Raw genomic sequence first — 17,133 nt, 5'->3', positions numbered from 1 at the left:
GAAACATTAATGACTTGGAGAGGATCTGCAAAGAGGAGTGGGTCAAAATCCCCCCTGAGATGTGTGCAAACCTTGTGGCCAACTACAAGAAATGTCTGACCTCTGTGATTGCCAACAAAGGTTTTGCCACCAAGTACTAAAGCACGTTTTGCAAAGGGATAAAATACTTATTTCATTCATGAAAATGCAAATTAATGTATAACTTTTTTTGTAATGCATTTTTCTGGATATTTTTGTTATTGTTCTGTCTCTCACTGTTCACATAAACCTACCATTGAAATTGTAGACTGATCATTTCTTTGTTAGTGGGCAAACTTACAAAATCAGCTGGGGTTCAAATAATATTTACAAAATGTAAACACTGTCATTCAGTATTGTATATGTACAAAACTTAGTTTTTAACAAAAACAGTTTTTATTTCCAAAACTAAAAATTACACACACAGTCTACTCACAGCAAACAAACATTTTATAAGTAAAATCTAGCATTACATTGAACACTGAACAAACAACTGCTCGTCTGAGTTGCTAGTGCTATCCTAACTTGCTGTTTAGGTAACTGTTTCCCATTCCAGTATGTAAACCATTTCCATCTCCTACCTACAGATAATGATTTTTCCAGAGGGAACATGCACCAACAGATCCTGCCTAATCACCTTTAAGCCAGGTAGCTTCTATACCATCTTCTTTTTTTTTTTTTTTTGTTCTTTTGAAGTCCCAGTGTTACCTATTTATCCATAGTATACAATATTTCATATTTGACTTTATCACTGAAATGAATTGGCACATTGAACTGAATCAAATGTCCATTATCTTTAAGTGGTGTGTGTGTGTGTGTGTGTGTGTGTGGTCAGTGCTGTTGAAGAAGAAGTAAAAATATTGTCAGTATCTGGAACGTTTGAATTATGAAGTGAAAGTTAAAATCTAAGTTTAACTTGACTTTTACCTTGTAACAGACAGCTTCTAGAGACACAATTAACATATAGCCTAGTCATGAAAGAGGCTTGTGTGATTTTAGACTGGCAGTGAAAGTTTGAGTGCAGTTTTTCAGATATGTTTTCAGCCCACTTTATTGTTTATGCAGATGTCAAACTGAAATAAATGTCTTTATTTTTTTTTTTTCATTTATTTTTTTCTCTTTTAGGAGCCTTCATCCCAGCAGTACCAGTTCAGCCTGTGGTGATTCGTTACCCTAATAAGCTGGTAAGATTGTCTGAGGAAACGATAGGTTGACGGCTTAATGGCACATTTATTTATAGGAGAATCCCACTCATGTTTCTGTTTTTTTGGTTAAATAACACGTTTTAGAGTGAATCTGTTAAATAGATGGGAAGTGAATCCCTACCTAGCTCCTCATCACAGACTGTGTGGCAAATTACATATGTGATTGTTTATACACTGCTTTGTCTAGAGATTAATCAGTGATGGAGCAAACAGAAGTGTCTGAGCTGCTCTTCTTATTCTGTGATAGCTGCTGCTGTTAAACTGAAACTAATAAAAACTAAACACTGAATAATAAGAATAGTGTGAGGCAGTTATCCCAATTGTAGCAACATACAAGATGTGCATGCTTTGCAGAGTATAAAGTCAAAACCTAATTGCAGTACTGGAGGGAGATTTGGTTGCATGAAGGATTATTCCCATAAGATGTGAATAGATGGCATTGTGTGTCTGTATTGTATATACTATTCCCTGTAGCTTTCATGGCTTCTTCCCAGAGTCAAATTCAGCAGGTAGATATGCATTACATGTCTTGCTGGGCACACTGTGGGAAGAAAGATATATGTATATAGCATCCATGGAGGAGGAAATGGTCTGAGTGAAGCTGAAACATTTTGCAGATTCATCAGAATCCCAGACTGTAATGTGAGATCCTCCCTCAGTCAACAGTGGTCACTTTGTGTGTCCGTGTGTGTGGTTTTTGTTTTTTGCCTTAAGAGGGTGACATCTACTTAGAATATTAATGATTGACTGTCACAACACCTTTTGAGAATCCCTAGATTATGAGGTCTTTCAGCATAAAATCAAATTTCCATAATGCATAATGTGAACAACACTGATCAGAGCCTGTGGGGCAGACATGAGTGCTTTTCCATATACAGGAAATGATATATTAAAAGGTTTTGCTACCTACAGGCTAAAAAGGTTTTGCTACCTACAGGCTAATGGCTATCAGCAAGAAGGCCTTATAAATATTTAAAAACTAAAATAAATGCCTTTAATATTTCTGTCAAGTACAAGTAAGGTTTAAAATGCAAATGATAAATTTTTAAATTCACTTTTACTTTGAAAATCAGTGTCATCAGTAGACACCAAAACCAGTTATAGAGGGCTTGTTTACTGATTGTCTGTTCACCATTAACGACCTACTGCAGCACTTCACAGGCATCACGTGGATCTGTAGTCTGTTTAAAGACTTAGTAATGCATTAGAGTTGTTGTTGTATAAATGCAGCATGCTGTGGGGCATACGGGACTTGAAGCCATGTTAGCAATTTTGAGTGTTTGTGAATTAAATCTTCCACATATGTTTGTTTATTATTCAGATTTACTCCTCAGTATGCTAAAAATATTCCATGGCAATAATTACTGTATGTAAAGCTTTTCTTGAGTGGGCAGGAGTTTGTGTACTTCAAGTTTCAGCACCTTTGTGCTGGATGCTCAGGTGAAGCTGAGTTTGTCAGCAGACCTCATTTGTGTCTGAGATTATGTGTAGCATGATGTCTTGGTTCAGCATACCCCAGTGAAGCATGAAGATCAGCTCTCTGACGACAGTTGCAGAAATCATGGATGTATTTGCAAAACACAACAGCAGTGCCTGTCATGTTAGTGTGGTTAGGCTATTGAAATCAGTGGGCTGACATGTTGGAATTTATTTTATTTTTTTTCTTTTTGCTAAGTCATTGTGTTTACATACCAACTCTGAGCTGTGATTTTTACTCAGTGGTCTCCCAACCGAAGGGTCGGAGGTTCAAATCTCGGTGCCTGCAGTCCACACTTTGAAGTGTCCTTGGGCAAGACACTGAACCCCCAAGTTGCCCCCGATGGTTAGAGCCATCGGTTGAGTTGGCGCTGCATGTGGCTGCCTCAGTTCTGTACCGGAAACGTATTCCTTGTGTGTAACATACTTGACCAAATAAAGGTGATTATATGTTCAGTTTTTTATTCAAAGTAGCACCAATATTTAAATACCCTGAAAAATATGCCAAAGTTAGTTTAACATTGACTGGAAGTAGAGTAGCTGAGGAATGTGATTATCCAAATTGTTTGTAAATCAGTGTGTTTGAGTGGTCAGACTGGATTATTGCATGGTGACTGATTTTCTTCTTAATCTTAGTGCACAGTAATCTTGTTTTAATTGTACAAATAAGCTCCTCCCTACATATAAGAGGTTAAACAATTGGAAAATCACAGTTGGTTTAAAAACGAAACCTGGAAATATTTGAATTGGTTCTTATTGCAGTCTTTCTTGCCTTTATGTACTTTCTACAGGACTCAATCACATGGACGTGGCAAGGGCCTAGAGCGTAAGTGCACAATTTCTTCATTTAGTTTAGCTGTTTTTACAGAAGAAGTACAGTGTATGATTTTGAAATTAGTGTCATGCATCATAATGAATGTTTTCATGGATTATTATCTACAACTGCAGCCCAGGCTACTGTACTGGAAATGAACATTGTTTTCTCAACCAGAATCGTCACACTGAGCTCTCAAATAGACTGGAAGCATTTTAGTTATTGGCTGTCCTTGTTATCTGTCTCTGTGTAGTGTCCCCAGAATGGTGTCTTGTTTTGATTCTACTTCATCGTTACAGAGGTTCTCAGGAGGAGCACTGAACTGTGTTCCCAGCTCAGCAGAACTATACTATGTTACTAAATGTCTAAAAGACAGGCACACACAAACACATATGCACATACTGTAGAATATAAACTGACATTTCCTTCCAAGTATGACACTACTTTAATGATATCACATCCGTAAGGTTAGCACTCTAAACTGAGCTTAGATGCGTCTTGTTATCTAAGCATGCGTGCCTGTTGTGTCTGTATTTGTTTGTTGCTGATGAGGTCCTGCTAATATCCAGGTTTAAAATCCTGTGGCTGACCCTCTGCCAGTTGCACAACGAGTTTGTGATCGAGGTAAGTGTGAAAGTACCTGTCTATACTACATACACTAATATGGATCAAGTTTGTGCTCTTTGATACCAAATCAATTTAAAAAAAATGCCTTTATCAAAGGCATGTACTGTAATTTTGTACATGCTGTCCTATATGTCATGTTGTACTGTACTTAGTGTAGATTCTCCAACCAAGCCCTACAGGACCTGTTGCTGCCCAAGGTTTTAGGCCAGCTTCTGATAGAAATTTAGACATTATGTTTGGGTTCAGGTCAGGTTCAGACACTTAGGTTAGACTTTAGGCTGAAAGGCTTGAGCACTCAGATGTCTGCTTCATTTAATGATAAGGGGAAAATCACCATACAGACTCAACTGCACCGGGCTTGGGTCAGGTTCCGACATTATATACTATAAGCTTGTCGGGTTCGGGTGGGGTTTGGACGCCACACTCTTGGGCACAGGTCAGGTTTGGACAGACATATGCACCCCGATCCTTGCTCTAACTGGGTTTGACTTTTGGTCCTTTGTTTTATCTCAGCAACACAGCCATGTCATTTCTGTGGAAACACAGAAACGAGTTCTGTGTTTAGACATCTGAATTTGCAAAATCTTCAGTTAGATGAATGTGTATTTTAGCAAAGACTAACTCATCTCCAGGTGTCACTTCGCCATGTCTTCCGATGAAGAAGCAGAAGCTGAGGGCTCAGAGGTGGACTCGTCCATCACCCAAGCTGAAGTCACTGAGGTAGTCAAGAAGCTTCTCGGTGGCAAGGCACCGGGGGTGGATGAGATCCGCCCTGAGTACCTTAAGTCTCTGGATGTTGTGGGGCTGTCTTGGTTGACACGCCTCTGCAACGTCGCATGGCAGTCGGGGACAGTGCCTCTGGACTGGCAGACCGGGGTGGTGGTCCCTCTTTTTAAGAAGGGGGACCGGAGGGTGTGTTCCAACTATAGGGGGATCACACTCCTCAGCCTCCCCGGGAAAGTCTATGCCAGGGTACTGGAGAGGAGAATTCTACCGATAGTCGAACCTCAGATTCAGGAGAAACAATACGGTTTTCATCCTGGCTGTGGAACACTGGACCAGCTCTATACCCTCTTCAGGGTGGCGGAGGGTTCATGGGAGTTTGCCCAACCAGTCCACATGTGTTTCGTGGATCTGGAGAAGGCATTCGACCGTGTCCCTCGCAGCGCCCTGTGGGGGGTGCTCCGGGAGTACGGGGTCCGGGGCCCTTTGCTAAGGGCCACCCGGTCCTTGTACGATCGGAGCAGGAGCTTGGTTTGCATCGCCGGCAGTAAGTCAGACTTGTTTCCAGTGCGTGTTGGACTCCGGCAGGGCTGCCCTTTGTCACCGGTTCTGTTCATTATTTTTATGGACAGAATTTCTAGGCGCAACCAGGGGCCGGAGGGAGTCCGGTTTGGGGACCACAGGATCTCGTCTCTGCTTTCTGCAGATGACGTTGTCCTGTTGGCCCCATCAAACCTGGACCTCCAGCGTGCACTGGGGCGGTTTGCCGCCGAGTGGGAAGCTCCTGGGATGAGAATCAGCACCTCCAAATCCGAGGCCATGGTTCTCAGTCAGAAAAGGGTGGCTTGTTCCCTTCAGGTCGGTGGAGAGTTCCTGCCTCAAGTGGAGGAGTTCAAGTATCTTGGGGTCTTGTTCACGAGTGAGGGAAGGATGGAACGGGAGATTGACAGGCGGATCGGTGCAGCTTCTGCAGTAATGCGGTTGATGTACCGGTCCGTCGTGGTGAAGACAGAGCTGAGCTGTAAGGCGAAGCTCTCGATTTACTGGTCAATCTACGTTCCGACCCTCACCTATGGTCATGAACTTTGGGTCATGACCGAAAGGGCAAGATCCCGGATACAGGCAGCCGAAATGAGCTTTCTCCGCAGGGAGGCCGGGCACACCCTTAGAGATAGGGTGAGGAGCTCGGTCACCCGGGAGGAGCTCAGAGTAGAACCGCTGCTCCTCCACATCGAGAGGAGCCAGCTGAGGTGGCTCGGGCATCTCTTTCGGATGCCTCCTGGGCGCCTTCCTAGGAAGGTGTTCCAGGCATGTCCCACTGGGAGGAGGCCCCGAGGAAGACCCAGGACACGCTGGAGGGACTATGTCTCTCGGCTGGCCTGGGAACGACACGGCATTCCCCCGGAGGAGCTGGGGGAAGTGTCTGGGGAGCGGGAAGTCTGGGCATCTTTGCTTAGACTTCTGCCCCCGCGACCCGGTCCCGGATAAGTGGAGGAAAATGGATGGATGGATAACTCATCTCTATACAATTAAAAAAAAGCTTACTTTCCGGTTCCCTTCACAGTTCCTTCCTATCTACACCCCCTCAGAAGAGGAGAAAAAGAACCCTGCTCTCTTTGCTATCAATGTGAGACGTGTCATGGCTAAGTAAGTTAAATGTTTTGTTTATATTATATATGGCGGGTCAGTCTTTAAATGTACAAAAACATTGACTACTGAGAACTATTACATAATTCCTCATTCATTTTGCAAATATACAGTAAATTGATTTTGTGTGTCTCAGCACATCAAAACGACAAACACATTTACCTGTCACACAGGAGCAAACAAGGGCAAACAGATTTACCTGTACAGCTTTTGGTCTGATTGTTAAGGCAGATATTAGTAACTAATCCTTGTTCTCTACTGTTTCACTGTGGCTTACTACCTGTGTACCCGCATACTCTCACATTCTGTGCTTTCCTGGAAAACTTGCAGACAAGAAACTGTACTCATTGTTCTCGATTTCAAAGTAGCCATATTGGTTACTACCTTGGCCTTGGGCAAAGTTTGTGTTGATTTGCACACACTGATGCCCAGTCATTGTCTTCTCCATGCTATGCTCAGAGCACTTGGGGTGCCCATCACAGACTATTCATTTGAAGACTGCCAGCTAGCCATGGCAGAGGGCCAGCTGAGACTACCAGTCGACACCTGTCTTCTGGAGTTTGCCAAGCTCATCAGGAGGCTGGGGTGAGTCACTTAAACCTTCCAGTGGAGACTACTGAGTGAGAGCAGCAGAGTACTCGGTGAACACTGCACTCACCAAGATTCAGTTTCAGACAGTGATATCTGTGGTGTCAACAACTCCAACAACACAATTCTCTGAACATGAATGTGCGTAACAGGATTCCAGCAGGTCCATGAAGTCTTAAAAAGTATTAAATATGATTTCAAGATTTTAAGGTCATAAAATGTATTAAAAACCCTTGTTTTTACTCATGAGAGGTCTTAAATTTTGAGATGACACTTAGACTAAGTGAAACATATCTGAATACGTTATGTAATCTGTATATTACTGTATATAGTTGGCCTTATCAGTTGGTGTTAACATTATTTGATTATTATCTTGTTTGCCCGATTTATATCAACATAGGGTGCCGAGAAACAAACCACAGCCATAGCAGCAATCACAAAAATTTAACACGTCTTTAGAAAAGCTTAAACAAAAACTGAACATTGTAACTATCCCGAAGCAGGATTTTCTGTAAAGCTGTATTAATTTTTGTCAGGTGGACCTAATAAATTGGTAACTGAATGTATGTAATATAAATGTTCATAAAAGTGCATGCTGTTCTCTCTCCATTATATCTTGTTCTTTTGTCACACCCACAACCTGTATGGTCACACAATTAATTGTCAAGTCCAGTTGGAGGAGTGGATTACAATGGCAAAACAGCACAGTAATACTCGTATAGGATTTTGCAATTCTTGAAAGTTATGGTTATAGTTGAAGTTAAATAAGTTATAGTTAAGTTTCCTTCATCATGATGATCTTAGGAGAAAGTCAAGGTGGAAATGACTAGAAAACAGGAGGAAAAGTGCATAGATTGAACGAAATACTGCAAATGGTTTGATATATTGCCCAGTAAACTATACTTTAAAACATTGTCTGAAGTTGATATTACCCCATGGTGCAATCTTTTAAAAAGAAAAAAAAAAAAAAGACCTCACAGTCAATGGGTCAGCTGTACTGACTGCAGTTTCTTTCCGAATGCTCTTCCAGGCTAAAACCTCGGAACTCTGAGAAGGTTCTGCAGGAGTACGGGAACAGAGCCAGGAAGCTGGAGGGGCAGAAGCTGGCCTTGGTTGACTTTGCTCAGTTCCTCGATGTGCCAGTTTCAGACATGCTGCAAGATATGTTTGCTCTTTTTGATGAGGTAGATTCTACACTCTTGACCATGATAGCTCTCCTGTCTTCCTCAGTGGCCAAGAATAAATTACCATTCATTTATTGTCTCTCTTCTGGTTCAAATTAATTCTTACATTTGGTTTTATTTGCTTTCAGCACAAGTATAGAGCTGCATTACAATAAAATATATAACTAAGCAATATGTGCTGAAGCGTGAGGGCATGATAGAATCACCTCTGGGTACTCCTGAGGAATAAATAAGTAGTCTAGCCCATGTTCTGTCTTCATCTTTCGTTACACATAGTCTTCTCTCATTTTTCCAGCATGAAGAAAACTACATGGATATCAGAGAATATGTGATAGCCTTATCTGTCGTATGCAGACCTGCTAGAACTCTTGAAACGATGAAATTGGCCTTCAAGGTATGTTCTGTTTCAAGCTTAACCCTTATCTAACCACTAGACAGAATAGTCTTATGTCCCTGCCCATAAGCAGCATGGCATTTTTGTGACAGTATGTGACATTAAAATGTCAAAATGAACAGAAGAATGAAATGGTTCTTGTTGCTTCATTAGTGCATATTATACCAACACGTTTACACAATTTTTCCCCTGTTCATGTTCATATCTGCATTCAGTAAGATGAAACGTGCATTCAGAGGCTTATCGCTGCAGCCGTTCTGTAGCTGTGGCTTGCATCACTTTCATGTTTTTACTTGAACTGCTTTATGTAATCCCAAGAGTTGAGCATGTTTGGTGACCTCATGGCTAATGAACTCGGTGAGTTCATATTTTTTAAATTATGATAGAATGTTTTATTTCAGATAAAGGGCATGGCTGATTTCACTGGGTCCCAATCAGACAAAGCTGTCGAGCAGCATGCCCCAGGGCAAAGTCAAAGAGGTGACATCTGCATTTCTTCCACTTTTATCTTATCCAGATGTTTGAGGCAGAGGAGGATGGAGCCATCACACAGGTGGAGTTGGCAGTTATACTGAAGACAGCTTTAGGAGTGACCGAACTGAGCGTGTCACGTCTGTTTACAGCCGTTGACGGTGAAAAGACGGGGAAGATCACCTTTGGTAAGAGAACTAAAAATCTCTGGTCATTGATTGACCTGAATGTTTCTTAATTGAGTTTTTGTTTTGAGCGTCGCTCAGTTTTCAAAGTAGTAGTCGTCTTTCCTGAACTTTTCTACCCTCACAGAGAACAGTAGACTCAACAACCAGGCCACACTTTAATATTGCCTTTGTCTCTGGCGCCCTCTTGTGGTCTCTCCACAGACAAGTTCAGAAACTTTGTGGAGCAGCACACAGACTTTGCTGAGGAGTACCTGTACACAGAAAATGTAGGCCTCCACAGCGTTCCCTACCACGGTCACCAAACGGAGCCCAGCCTGTCTTCTCTGAACCCACAAGGCACTGCCAGCACCAAAGCAGCTAACGGTATCTGCCCCGACTTCAGCCCCGCTGAAGGCACAATAGACGGACTTCTCAAAAAACACAACTAAAAGGGTTTAGAATGTAGTGGGAGGAAGCTAACACATCTCCTGGTGAGACAGTGTTGTGTAAGGAACAGAGATGTTAGTAGTTGGTAGCTTGTTTGAACAGTAAGGGACTACATTTTATTAAGTACAACTTCAAAAATGAAAATATTTAGTATTGTGTACATTTTCTAAAGTTATTTTCAGCCTGGTAACAGTTTATTTTGTTATAAATTCCTTTTTTATTTTGTTTTATTTTAATTTTTGTAGCAAGGGTGATCAAAATGCCAAACAGTGGCTGTTTCAGATAAAGAGATCGAACAGTTAAAGTGCAAGGACTTCATAAAATTCCACGGGCAAATGCTTTTTTATTTTATTTTATTTTTCTCTTCCCTCTAACATAGTACTGACTGTGCATGTTTTTAAAAAGAGGGAAGCAAGAAAAACAAGCCCTGGACAGTGGAATGAACTCTCTTTTAGTGAAATCAGTGTTAGATTTTCTTTTTATTTGTTACCTCAACTATTTTCTCTCTTTAATGGTAGTTGCCTTTTTAACTGAGTGCAGAACACATGGGCTCATGTATTTTTTGATCAGGTTTGAGTAATATTTAATGAAGGGCCCGAGGGTACCAGTGACAATTGTTTGACTGCTTGAAGCTTTCAGCTTTAGTAGCCACGTTTGAGGTGAACCCGGGTATCTGCAAGTTGATGGTCATAATTCATAGGAGCCTGTTACACACACGGTGATATATTTGATTTAGCTCAGGGTTCAGTGACAAAAATTAAAACTTTTACCTGTATGATGTCATCATTGTTGATGCTCACTGGGTTGTGTGCATGTTTTATTTTCTTTCATTAGTACTCTTCTGGCCAGTCATTCACCACACACATTACCTTTACCAGTTACTTTCTTTCAGGTTGGCAGATTCAGGTGTCTTTTTAATTGCTTAAATTACATAATGTGGACCAAAAAAAATGCACTATAGTAGGTGATTTAAATCATTCTTAGTCAGTGGTGTAATGGCTTTAAGGGGAAAAATCACTGCACGTGACCACCAAAAACACATTTAGTTCAGTGGCTAGGTTGTTTTTTTCAAAAGCATCCCTTTCTGCGTTACACTGCTATACAGTTGTAATTATTCCATCTATTTTCACAGCATCCCTCCTTAGTCAGCTGTACATTTGAGCGCCATACCATGCTAATATTCTGAGGGGTTCGTGGAGGGATCGGTCTGCAATAGGAAAATATCTCCCTGTAGGAATAATTACTGTACGTGTTATTTTCAAGTTTTTACTAGAGATGATGGCACTAAAATGTGTTGATGGAGCTTCCATGAAATTATAGGCCAGATGGACCTACACTATTAAAATGTGTTTAAGATTACACATTCCATCTTAAGATCTTGAATAATCTTTAAAGTCTGGGTAAAGTAGAAATAAATGTGATCTGAGTTTGTCACTCCACAGGAAAATGTGTTATCCACCCAGCCAAATGTTTAAAATATTGGCAGGTATTTAAAATCAGCTTTCAAAGTCGTGAAAAAAATAGGGAGCATTCTCTGCTCTGTAATGCTGGGGGCGTGCTGGGTGAAGACACTGAAACTGCCCAATCACGGAAATGTTCCCCCTACTCTCATCATGCATGTATTAAGGGAGAACATATAGGAAAGATCCATTTGTGGGTCAAAGGCATAGCTAGCTAGCAAACTGTAGGCTGTAGCAGGTGTAGTAACTCACACTCAACAAGGAGAGCTGGTGCTACTGCGCTAGGGATATACAGGAGCATTTTATCAAAAACCACTGAGTAGTGGAAAATGTGTTTGTATTTATGGAGCCGCTTCTCCTTTGTGTTGGTTTGAATGAGAGCGGGCGGTGCTTAGCTCCTACACATGGAGTAGATGGCTGCTGTCACCCCAGTGGATACTGGGAGCCCAGGAGAAGTGTAAGTGAAACAGCTAAAGTTTGCAGTACCTATGCATGGTGCCATAAGTGCAGTAAAGCCTTCGAGTAAAAAGCCAATGGGAGTAATTCAACGAAACACCTGCTAAACAAGCAAAACTTGCAGAGAAGCCTCAATTCCAGCTTTGCCCACAGTCTGGATGCTTGTTAGGCTAACCGCTAATAACTAGCTTGGTGCTCTGTCCAGTGCAGCAGCTGCACAGTCCACGGTGTGGCCATTAACTCCCTCCATCAACTACAGTTGGTTTGGATCCACTCTGCCACATTCACCGTTCATGCATTGCTACTTTTGATACTGTGTAATGCTGAGGCAGCAGCATTAATGGTATTTCCCTATAAAAATAAAAATTAGTGTTGGGGGTAGGTGTTACATTAAGGATGGCCCCAGTGCTTCATCGAGCCGAACTTTCTGCCCTGTTTGAAAAACTCAGACTGAACTCAGAAATGATGAACAACTGTTTAACGGTCTTACTACATAGTTCTCGGTCTTGTCACTTATTTTCAGCAACTGTTTTCTGACATATATAAATGTGTTTAGAAACAAATCACTGATTTTGCTTTACCCGACTTTAAATTATTGTTTTTGGACACAGTTACTTTGATTAGTACTGGCTTAGTAATTCTTCCACGACGTTCTGTCCGGTGCAGGGAACACCTTGCCTGAGTAGATTCATGGTAATTTATGGATATCACATGAGGACCTACAACATTATTTAATTTTAGTTCTGTAAATTCAAGAGTAAACATCAGTGTCAGTGAGCATGTGGCTCAATCATGTGATTCCCATCACACTCGTGCCCAGGCGTACTGTACATGCATCCCTGTTATGGCTTTCAGTGAAGCAATATTTTACATCTTTCACCTTTTACATCTCGTTTTACAGCTTTTCAAGATTTATGTTCTAAAGAGTTCTGATATGTATTTTGAATATTCCAAATGCAGGACATTTTGTGAATTTTTGATATACGTATATGAATGATTTTTGTTTTGTGTTATGATAGAGATCTGTGATCTTCTCTCCTCTGCAGATTGTACTGAAGTGGAAAATGAGCCATTTTTTCTTTTGTATAATACTGCACTTGTTTGCTATATTTCTCCTACACAGCATAAAGTTTAGTTATATTATTACTATAATCACTGAGTTGACTGCTTAGAAACAAAATGAGGATTTTATATGGAAACTGATAGCCTTGAATCTATAGAATTTTTACTCCAGAAAAGAGAATGTATAGACAATCTTGTCACAAACAGAAGCTACTCAAAGCCGATTTCCAGTTGACATTTTCCTAAGCAATCATGGTTTTCAAAGATACACCTTTAGTCCTGTTTGAACCATTTCTCCATTAACTTGTATGTTTGAGGCATGCAGATTCAACTATCAAAGTGTGAGTGTGTAGGTGTGTCTGGCCTTGAGGTGATATCTGCCACCACATGACGGGCTGCATCGCACAAACCCCTCAGACTGTACGCACTTATAAACCAACATTTGCCCCCATTATAAAAATGTATTTGTGCTTGCACTTTAGACAGTTTTCTTTTTTCAAAGAAATATCACATTGCTGTAAAGCATGAAAGTTTGTAGGTTACAGTATTGCAGCTCAGTTTTGTTAATATGAATAGTTTTTGCATTCATATATTTGATAATGTGAGCACAGAGGGAATTAGGGATAACAAAGGAAGCTGTCTTGTGTCCCACATTCGTTTTTGTATCATGAAAGAGTTCGGTTTGTTTAAGCATCGAAATCTCTTTGTAGGCCTACTCTTCTGCTTTGTCTCAGGGTCGCTGAAATTTTGTAGCCTGAACACGACTTGGTAAGCTTGTAGGACTTGGTAACATTGTACACATTTGAATGACTTAAACTGTCTGCACCGTGAATGAATATTACATGTACCCCAAAGTTATGTGATTTTACAGCAGGTGGTTAATTACACAGTTTATATGAAGGAAGCCATACTGATTGTGTACATATGTGGGGAATCTGATTGTAAGTTACAACTGAAGCAAAGAATTGGTATTGTAAGGCGTGACTCACCATGAAAGGCATTGGGCCACAGTAACCCTCTTGCAGTTTTTTTTTAAACAAAATTCAACTTCAAGGTATAAAGGATATACTTCATAAATAAATGCAATATGCACATGAATAGATATATTCAATATTTACTCCAGAAAATTCTGCATTGGGGATGTATGAAAATACTGCGTCCAGTTCTTCTCACACTTGTTCCAGTTCCCTTTATTTCATGTACTTCAGGTGGAGGTAAATCCACACTTTGCCCTCAATCTGAGAAAATGTACACTGGCAAGAGATAAACATGTATTTATGCTGCTGCTGCTTGCTTCTCAGTTGGTCCAGCGGTGAGCCTAAGATGAAGGACTTGACTACTCTTGTGGTACGATATTGTCTTTCTGATGGTTTATTGTCCATGGACCAAGAAACTAAACTCTGTAGCTTGACTTGGTTTTTTTCTTTTTTTTAATACTCAACATCTTTTAATGCATTTTGATGATGAGGAGTCATTACTGCAAGCTACTTTGAATTTCGTCTGTTCAGGACTGCTATGATTATAACTTGTTGATGTGACTCTTGGACTTAATAAAAAAAAAAAACTAATACAGTTGTGTCACGGTTGTGATTGGCTGTTTGGTTGAATGACAGCATGACAATGAGTTGTGTGAAGGGTTCTACTTCAAAAGTGTAAGAAAATTATTCATTTCTGCTCAGATTTAAGTAGACGTTTTCTGTGACATTGCAGTTGTACTTGGCATAATTCATTAATGGGCTAGAATGGCTTCATATCCACATCATCCTATCAAATCCCCCACGTATGCCTTAGTGTAAGCCTGTCTACAGTAACCAGGCTCTTTTCCTGACCTGCTCATTGCACAAGTGTCTCCCTCTTGAGGTTACATGGTGAATATGCAGACCTTGTTGTGTTACCCATGAGTGTTGTGCAACAGTGTATTTTTCTTCATACAATCACATTGCAAATACTAATGCAAGAAAGTTGTATATTCAAGAGCCTTGCAGCAGAAATCCATGTCACCAATATTAGTGGGCATGACCATCAATAAATTTTAAATTAAAGGTGTAAGATATATTTAAGGTGTGGTTCTTAATAAGCAGGTTTAATATGATCATCGTGCTCGTTTGATAGGCTTTAACTGGTTACAAGTTGGCTGTCCTGTCCTTTACTGGCTTTATTTTTCAGACTTTGTGTCACAACATTCTGGACTTTTAATTTGCCATACTAGAGCAGCATGGCTCTAGAAATGGCATTTTTCTCCACATATAATACTGACAAGTGAATATTTAAAGTACTTCCTAATTAAATGTTTTATTCCAATCAAAAACTAGCTCAGATCTCATTGTAATGACATCATTTTCATCAGGACTCCTCACTTTGTTCAGCTGGTAAGATGGTGGTCTGTGTTTGGGAGGCACATCTCTAATTGTCTGGAGTCAGCGGTTATGGTCATGACTCAGTACACAAAGAATTTGTTCTCGTTCCTCTTTTGTGTCATTTTTTTTCTTCTTCCTGAAGGAGTAAGCAGACTGTGACTGGATGCAGCAGGTGGAAAGAAAGCCTGAGGTTTTACACTGGTGATAAGGGGGGTACTTTATGACTGAACTAGGAAGAAAAACTTTACTCCCCCGCCAATGCCACTGCTTTTTGCCTTTGCCCGTTATTTCCCCTCCTCTCACTGTTTTCCTATCCCCTCTTCTGCTTTGCCCATGCTCTGCTTACCTCCTCTTCTTCACCTTTTTTCTTTCTCACTGGGTCTCAGCTGTTGAATTTATGAAAACAAGACACTTGATTATGGTCGCCTGATTGTCCAAGCTCCATCAGAAACCTCATACATCCAGCACCCAACGATTTCTGATGTGATGCCTGAGCCTTGATGGTTTGTTGCACTTTAAAGGTGTGTGCGTTGCAGCGTCACTGGGGATTAGTGGCCGATTGATCATTACAATTGGCTTGGTAACAACAAGCCGTCATTCTGGACATGAGGGTCATAAATGTGTCCGTGGGGACTGGGTTGATTGTGTTATTTGATGCCCTGGTGCTGTTTTGGTTGTTTTTGAACAGGAGAGGTCTGGGTGCCAGGGCTGATTAGGACCATTGGACATTACAGGTAATAAGATTTCTGCCACTTGACATGGCAGATGGATGGATCATTGGTGTCTGGTAAGGGGGTGGAGCAAGATGAGAGCCTGAAAAGAAAAAGTTGAAAAGTTGATGCCATTTAACCAATGAAGATTTAGCAATATTTGAATCAATCTGGTAGCAGGTTGTTTGCTTGTGTTGCCAGACCAGTAATCAAATCCAAGAAAACATCACCCTGATGAAGCTGGTGATTTTAGTGTTTTAAAACTGGTTAAAATGTGACTCAACTCTAGTTGACTTTTGATATTATCAAGAAAACCTTGGGACTTAATGATTTTTCACATCTTGTTTTGTGCTAGACAGTATTTACATTAGTGTAGTGCCAATTCTGCCACAGTTTCCACACATTAGTGGAGTCTCAATAAGATGAATTTCAGAAAGCCTTGTGGACGGATCAAGCTACAATTGTCACACCATTATACCACCCACAAAAATTAGAATAAGATCAAAGCTCAATCAATTTGACATTTCTTGAATAAGGCTTCATAATCTTATTTCAACCAAGTTCAGTAGATGCTGTTGTTACTGTGCTTTGGTGCTTACATAATGTTAATATTTATGGCCTTTGGCTGATTTGTCCCTTGTTTATACACAAATGTTTCTTGATCAAGACACAAAATGTCTTTAGATTTGAAATCAGAATTTCAATTTCACATTTCAGGGAAAGGCTAATAGTAACAGCTGAACAATTTTTGTCCCCTATTGGGATGATGGAAGTTTAATAACTGTTTCTGGATTGTATGCAGTATATAAAAATAATTATCAAGTGCATTTGCTTCATATGACATTATCACAAGTTTCCTTTTTTTTTTTTTTCTTTTTTTATTATTATTGTCAGCTGTCCAGGGTGTACCCCACCTCTCGTGTCGGCTGGGATTGGCTCCAGCTGACACCCCCCCCAACCTCTGTTAGGATAACCGGTATAGATAATGGGTGGATGAAAAATTATAAATATGATTTTACAAACCATGGAAAAATGGATAATACTTGAGGTAAGATGGCTAACCTCTGCCACACCAGTCATATCCTTAGAAAGATGTGCTAAAATATTGTATTCAATATAATATATACATAAGTTAAAGCATGTGGATCAGGAGGATGACAGTGATGCAAAAGTTGACTATACTGTAGATGGAAGAACACTCTCGTTACAGTGGCACGCAGGAAAAAAAAAGTCTTCCAGCAAAATGCTTACAATATATCAGGTGAGCAAATATGCAATGATGGGAGAAAGAGGAGGAGGAACAGATGAAGCTCGGGTGAAGAGGGGG

The 17,133-nt window shown here is 40.5% G+C and overlaps 1 protein-coding gene across 1 annotated transcript in view; it reads left to right on the top strand.

The window, feature by feature from the left end:
• Positions 1–14,303, top strand: part of LOC109958224 (lysophosphatidylcholine acyltransferase 1) — a 31,037-nt gene extending 16,734 nt beyond the window's left edge. The window contains exons 5-14 of the mRNA XM_020596725.1: positions 606–666; positions 1,144–1,202; positions 3,491–3,525; positions 4,083–4,137; positions 6,428–6,510; positions 6,970–7,095; positions 8,129–8,282; positions 8,578–8,676; positions 9,194–9,335; positions 9,537–14,303. Coding sequence (XP_020452381.1) covers positions 606–666; positions 1,144–1,202; positions 3,491–3,525; positions 4,083–4,137; positions 6,428–6,510; positions 6,970–7,095; positions 8,129–8,282; positions 8,578–8,676; positions 9,194–9,335; positions 9,537–9,763 — 1,041 coding nt within the window. The 3' untranslated portion in view covers positions 9,764–14,303. The remainder of the gene's footprint in view (positions 1–605; positions 667–1,143; positions 1,203–3,490; positions 3,526–4,082; positions 4,138–6,427; positions 6,511–6,969; positions 7,096–8,128; positions 8,283–8,577; positions 8,677–9,193; positions 9,336–9,536) is intronic.
• Positions 14,304–17,133: the final 2,830 nt, after the last annotated feature.

This window comes from Monopterus albus, unplaced genomic scaffold (genome assembly GCF_001952655.1).
Source record: "Monopterus albus unplaced genomic scaffold, M_albus_1.0 scaffold31.1, whole genome shotgun sequence".
Classification (NCBI taxonomy): Eukaryota; Metazoa; Chordata; class Actinopteri; order Synbranchiformes; family Synbranchidae; genus Monopterus; species Monopterus albus.
Note: the sequence above shows the minus strand (reverse complement) of the source record. Positions and strands in the feature narration are given on the sequence as shown.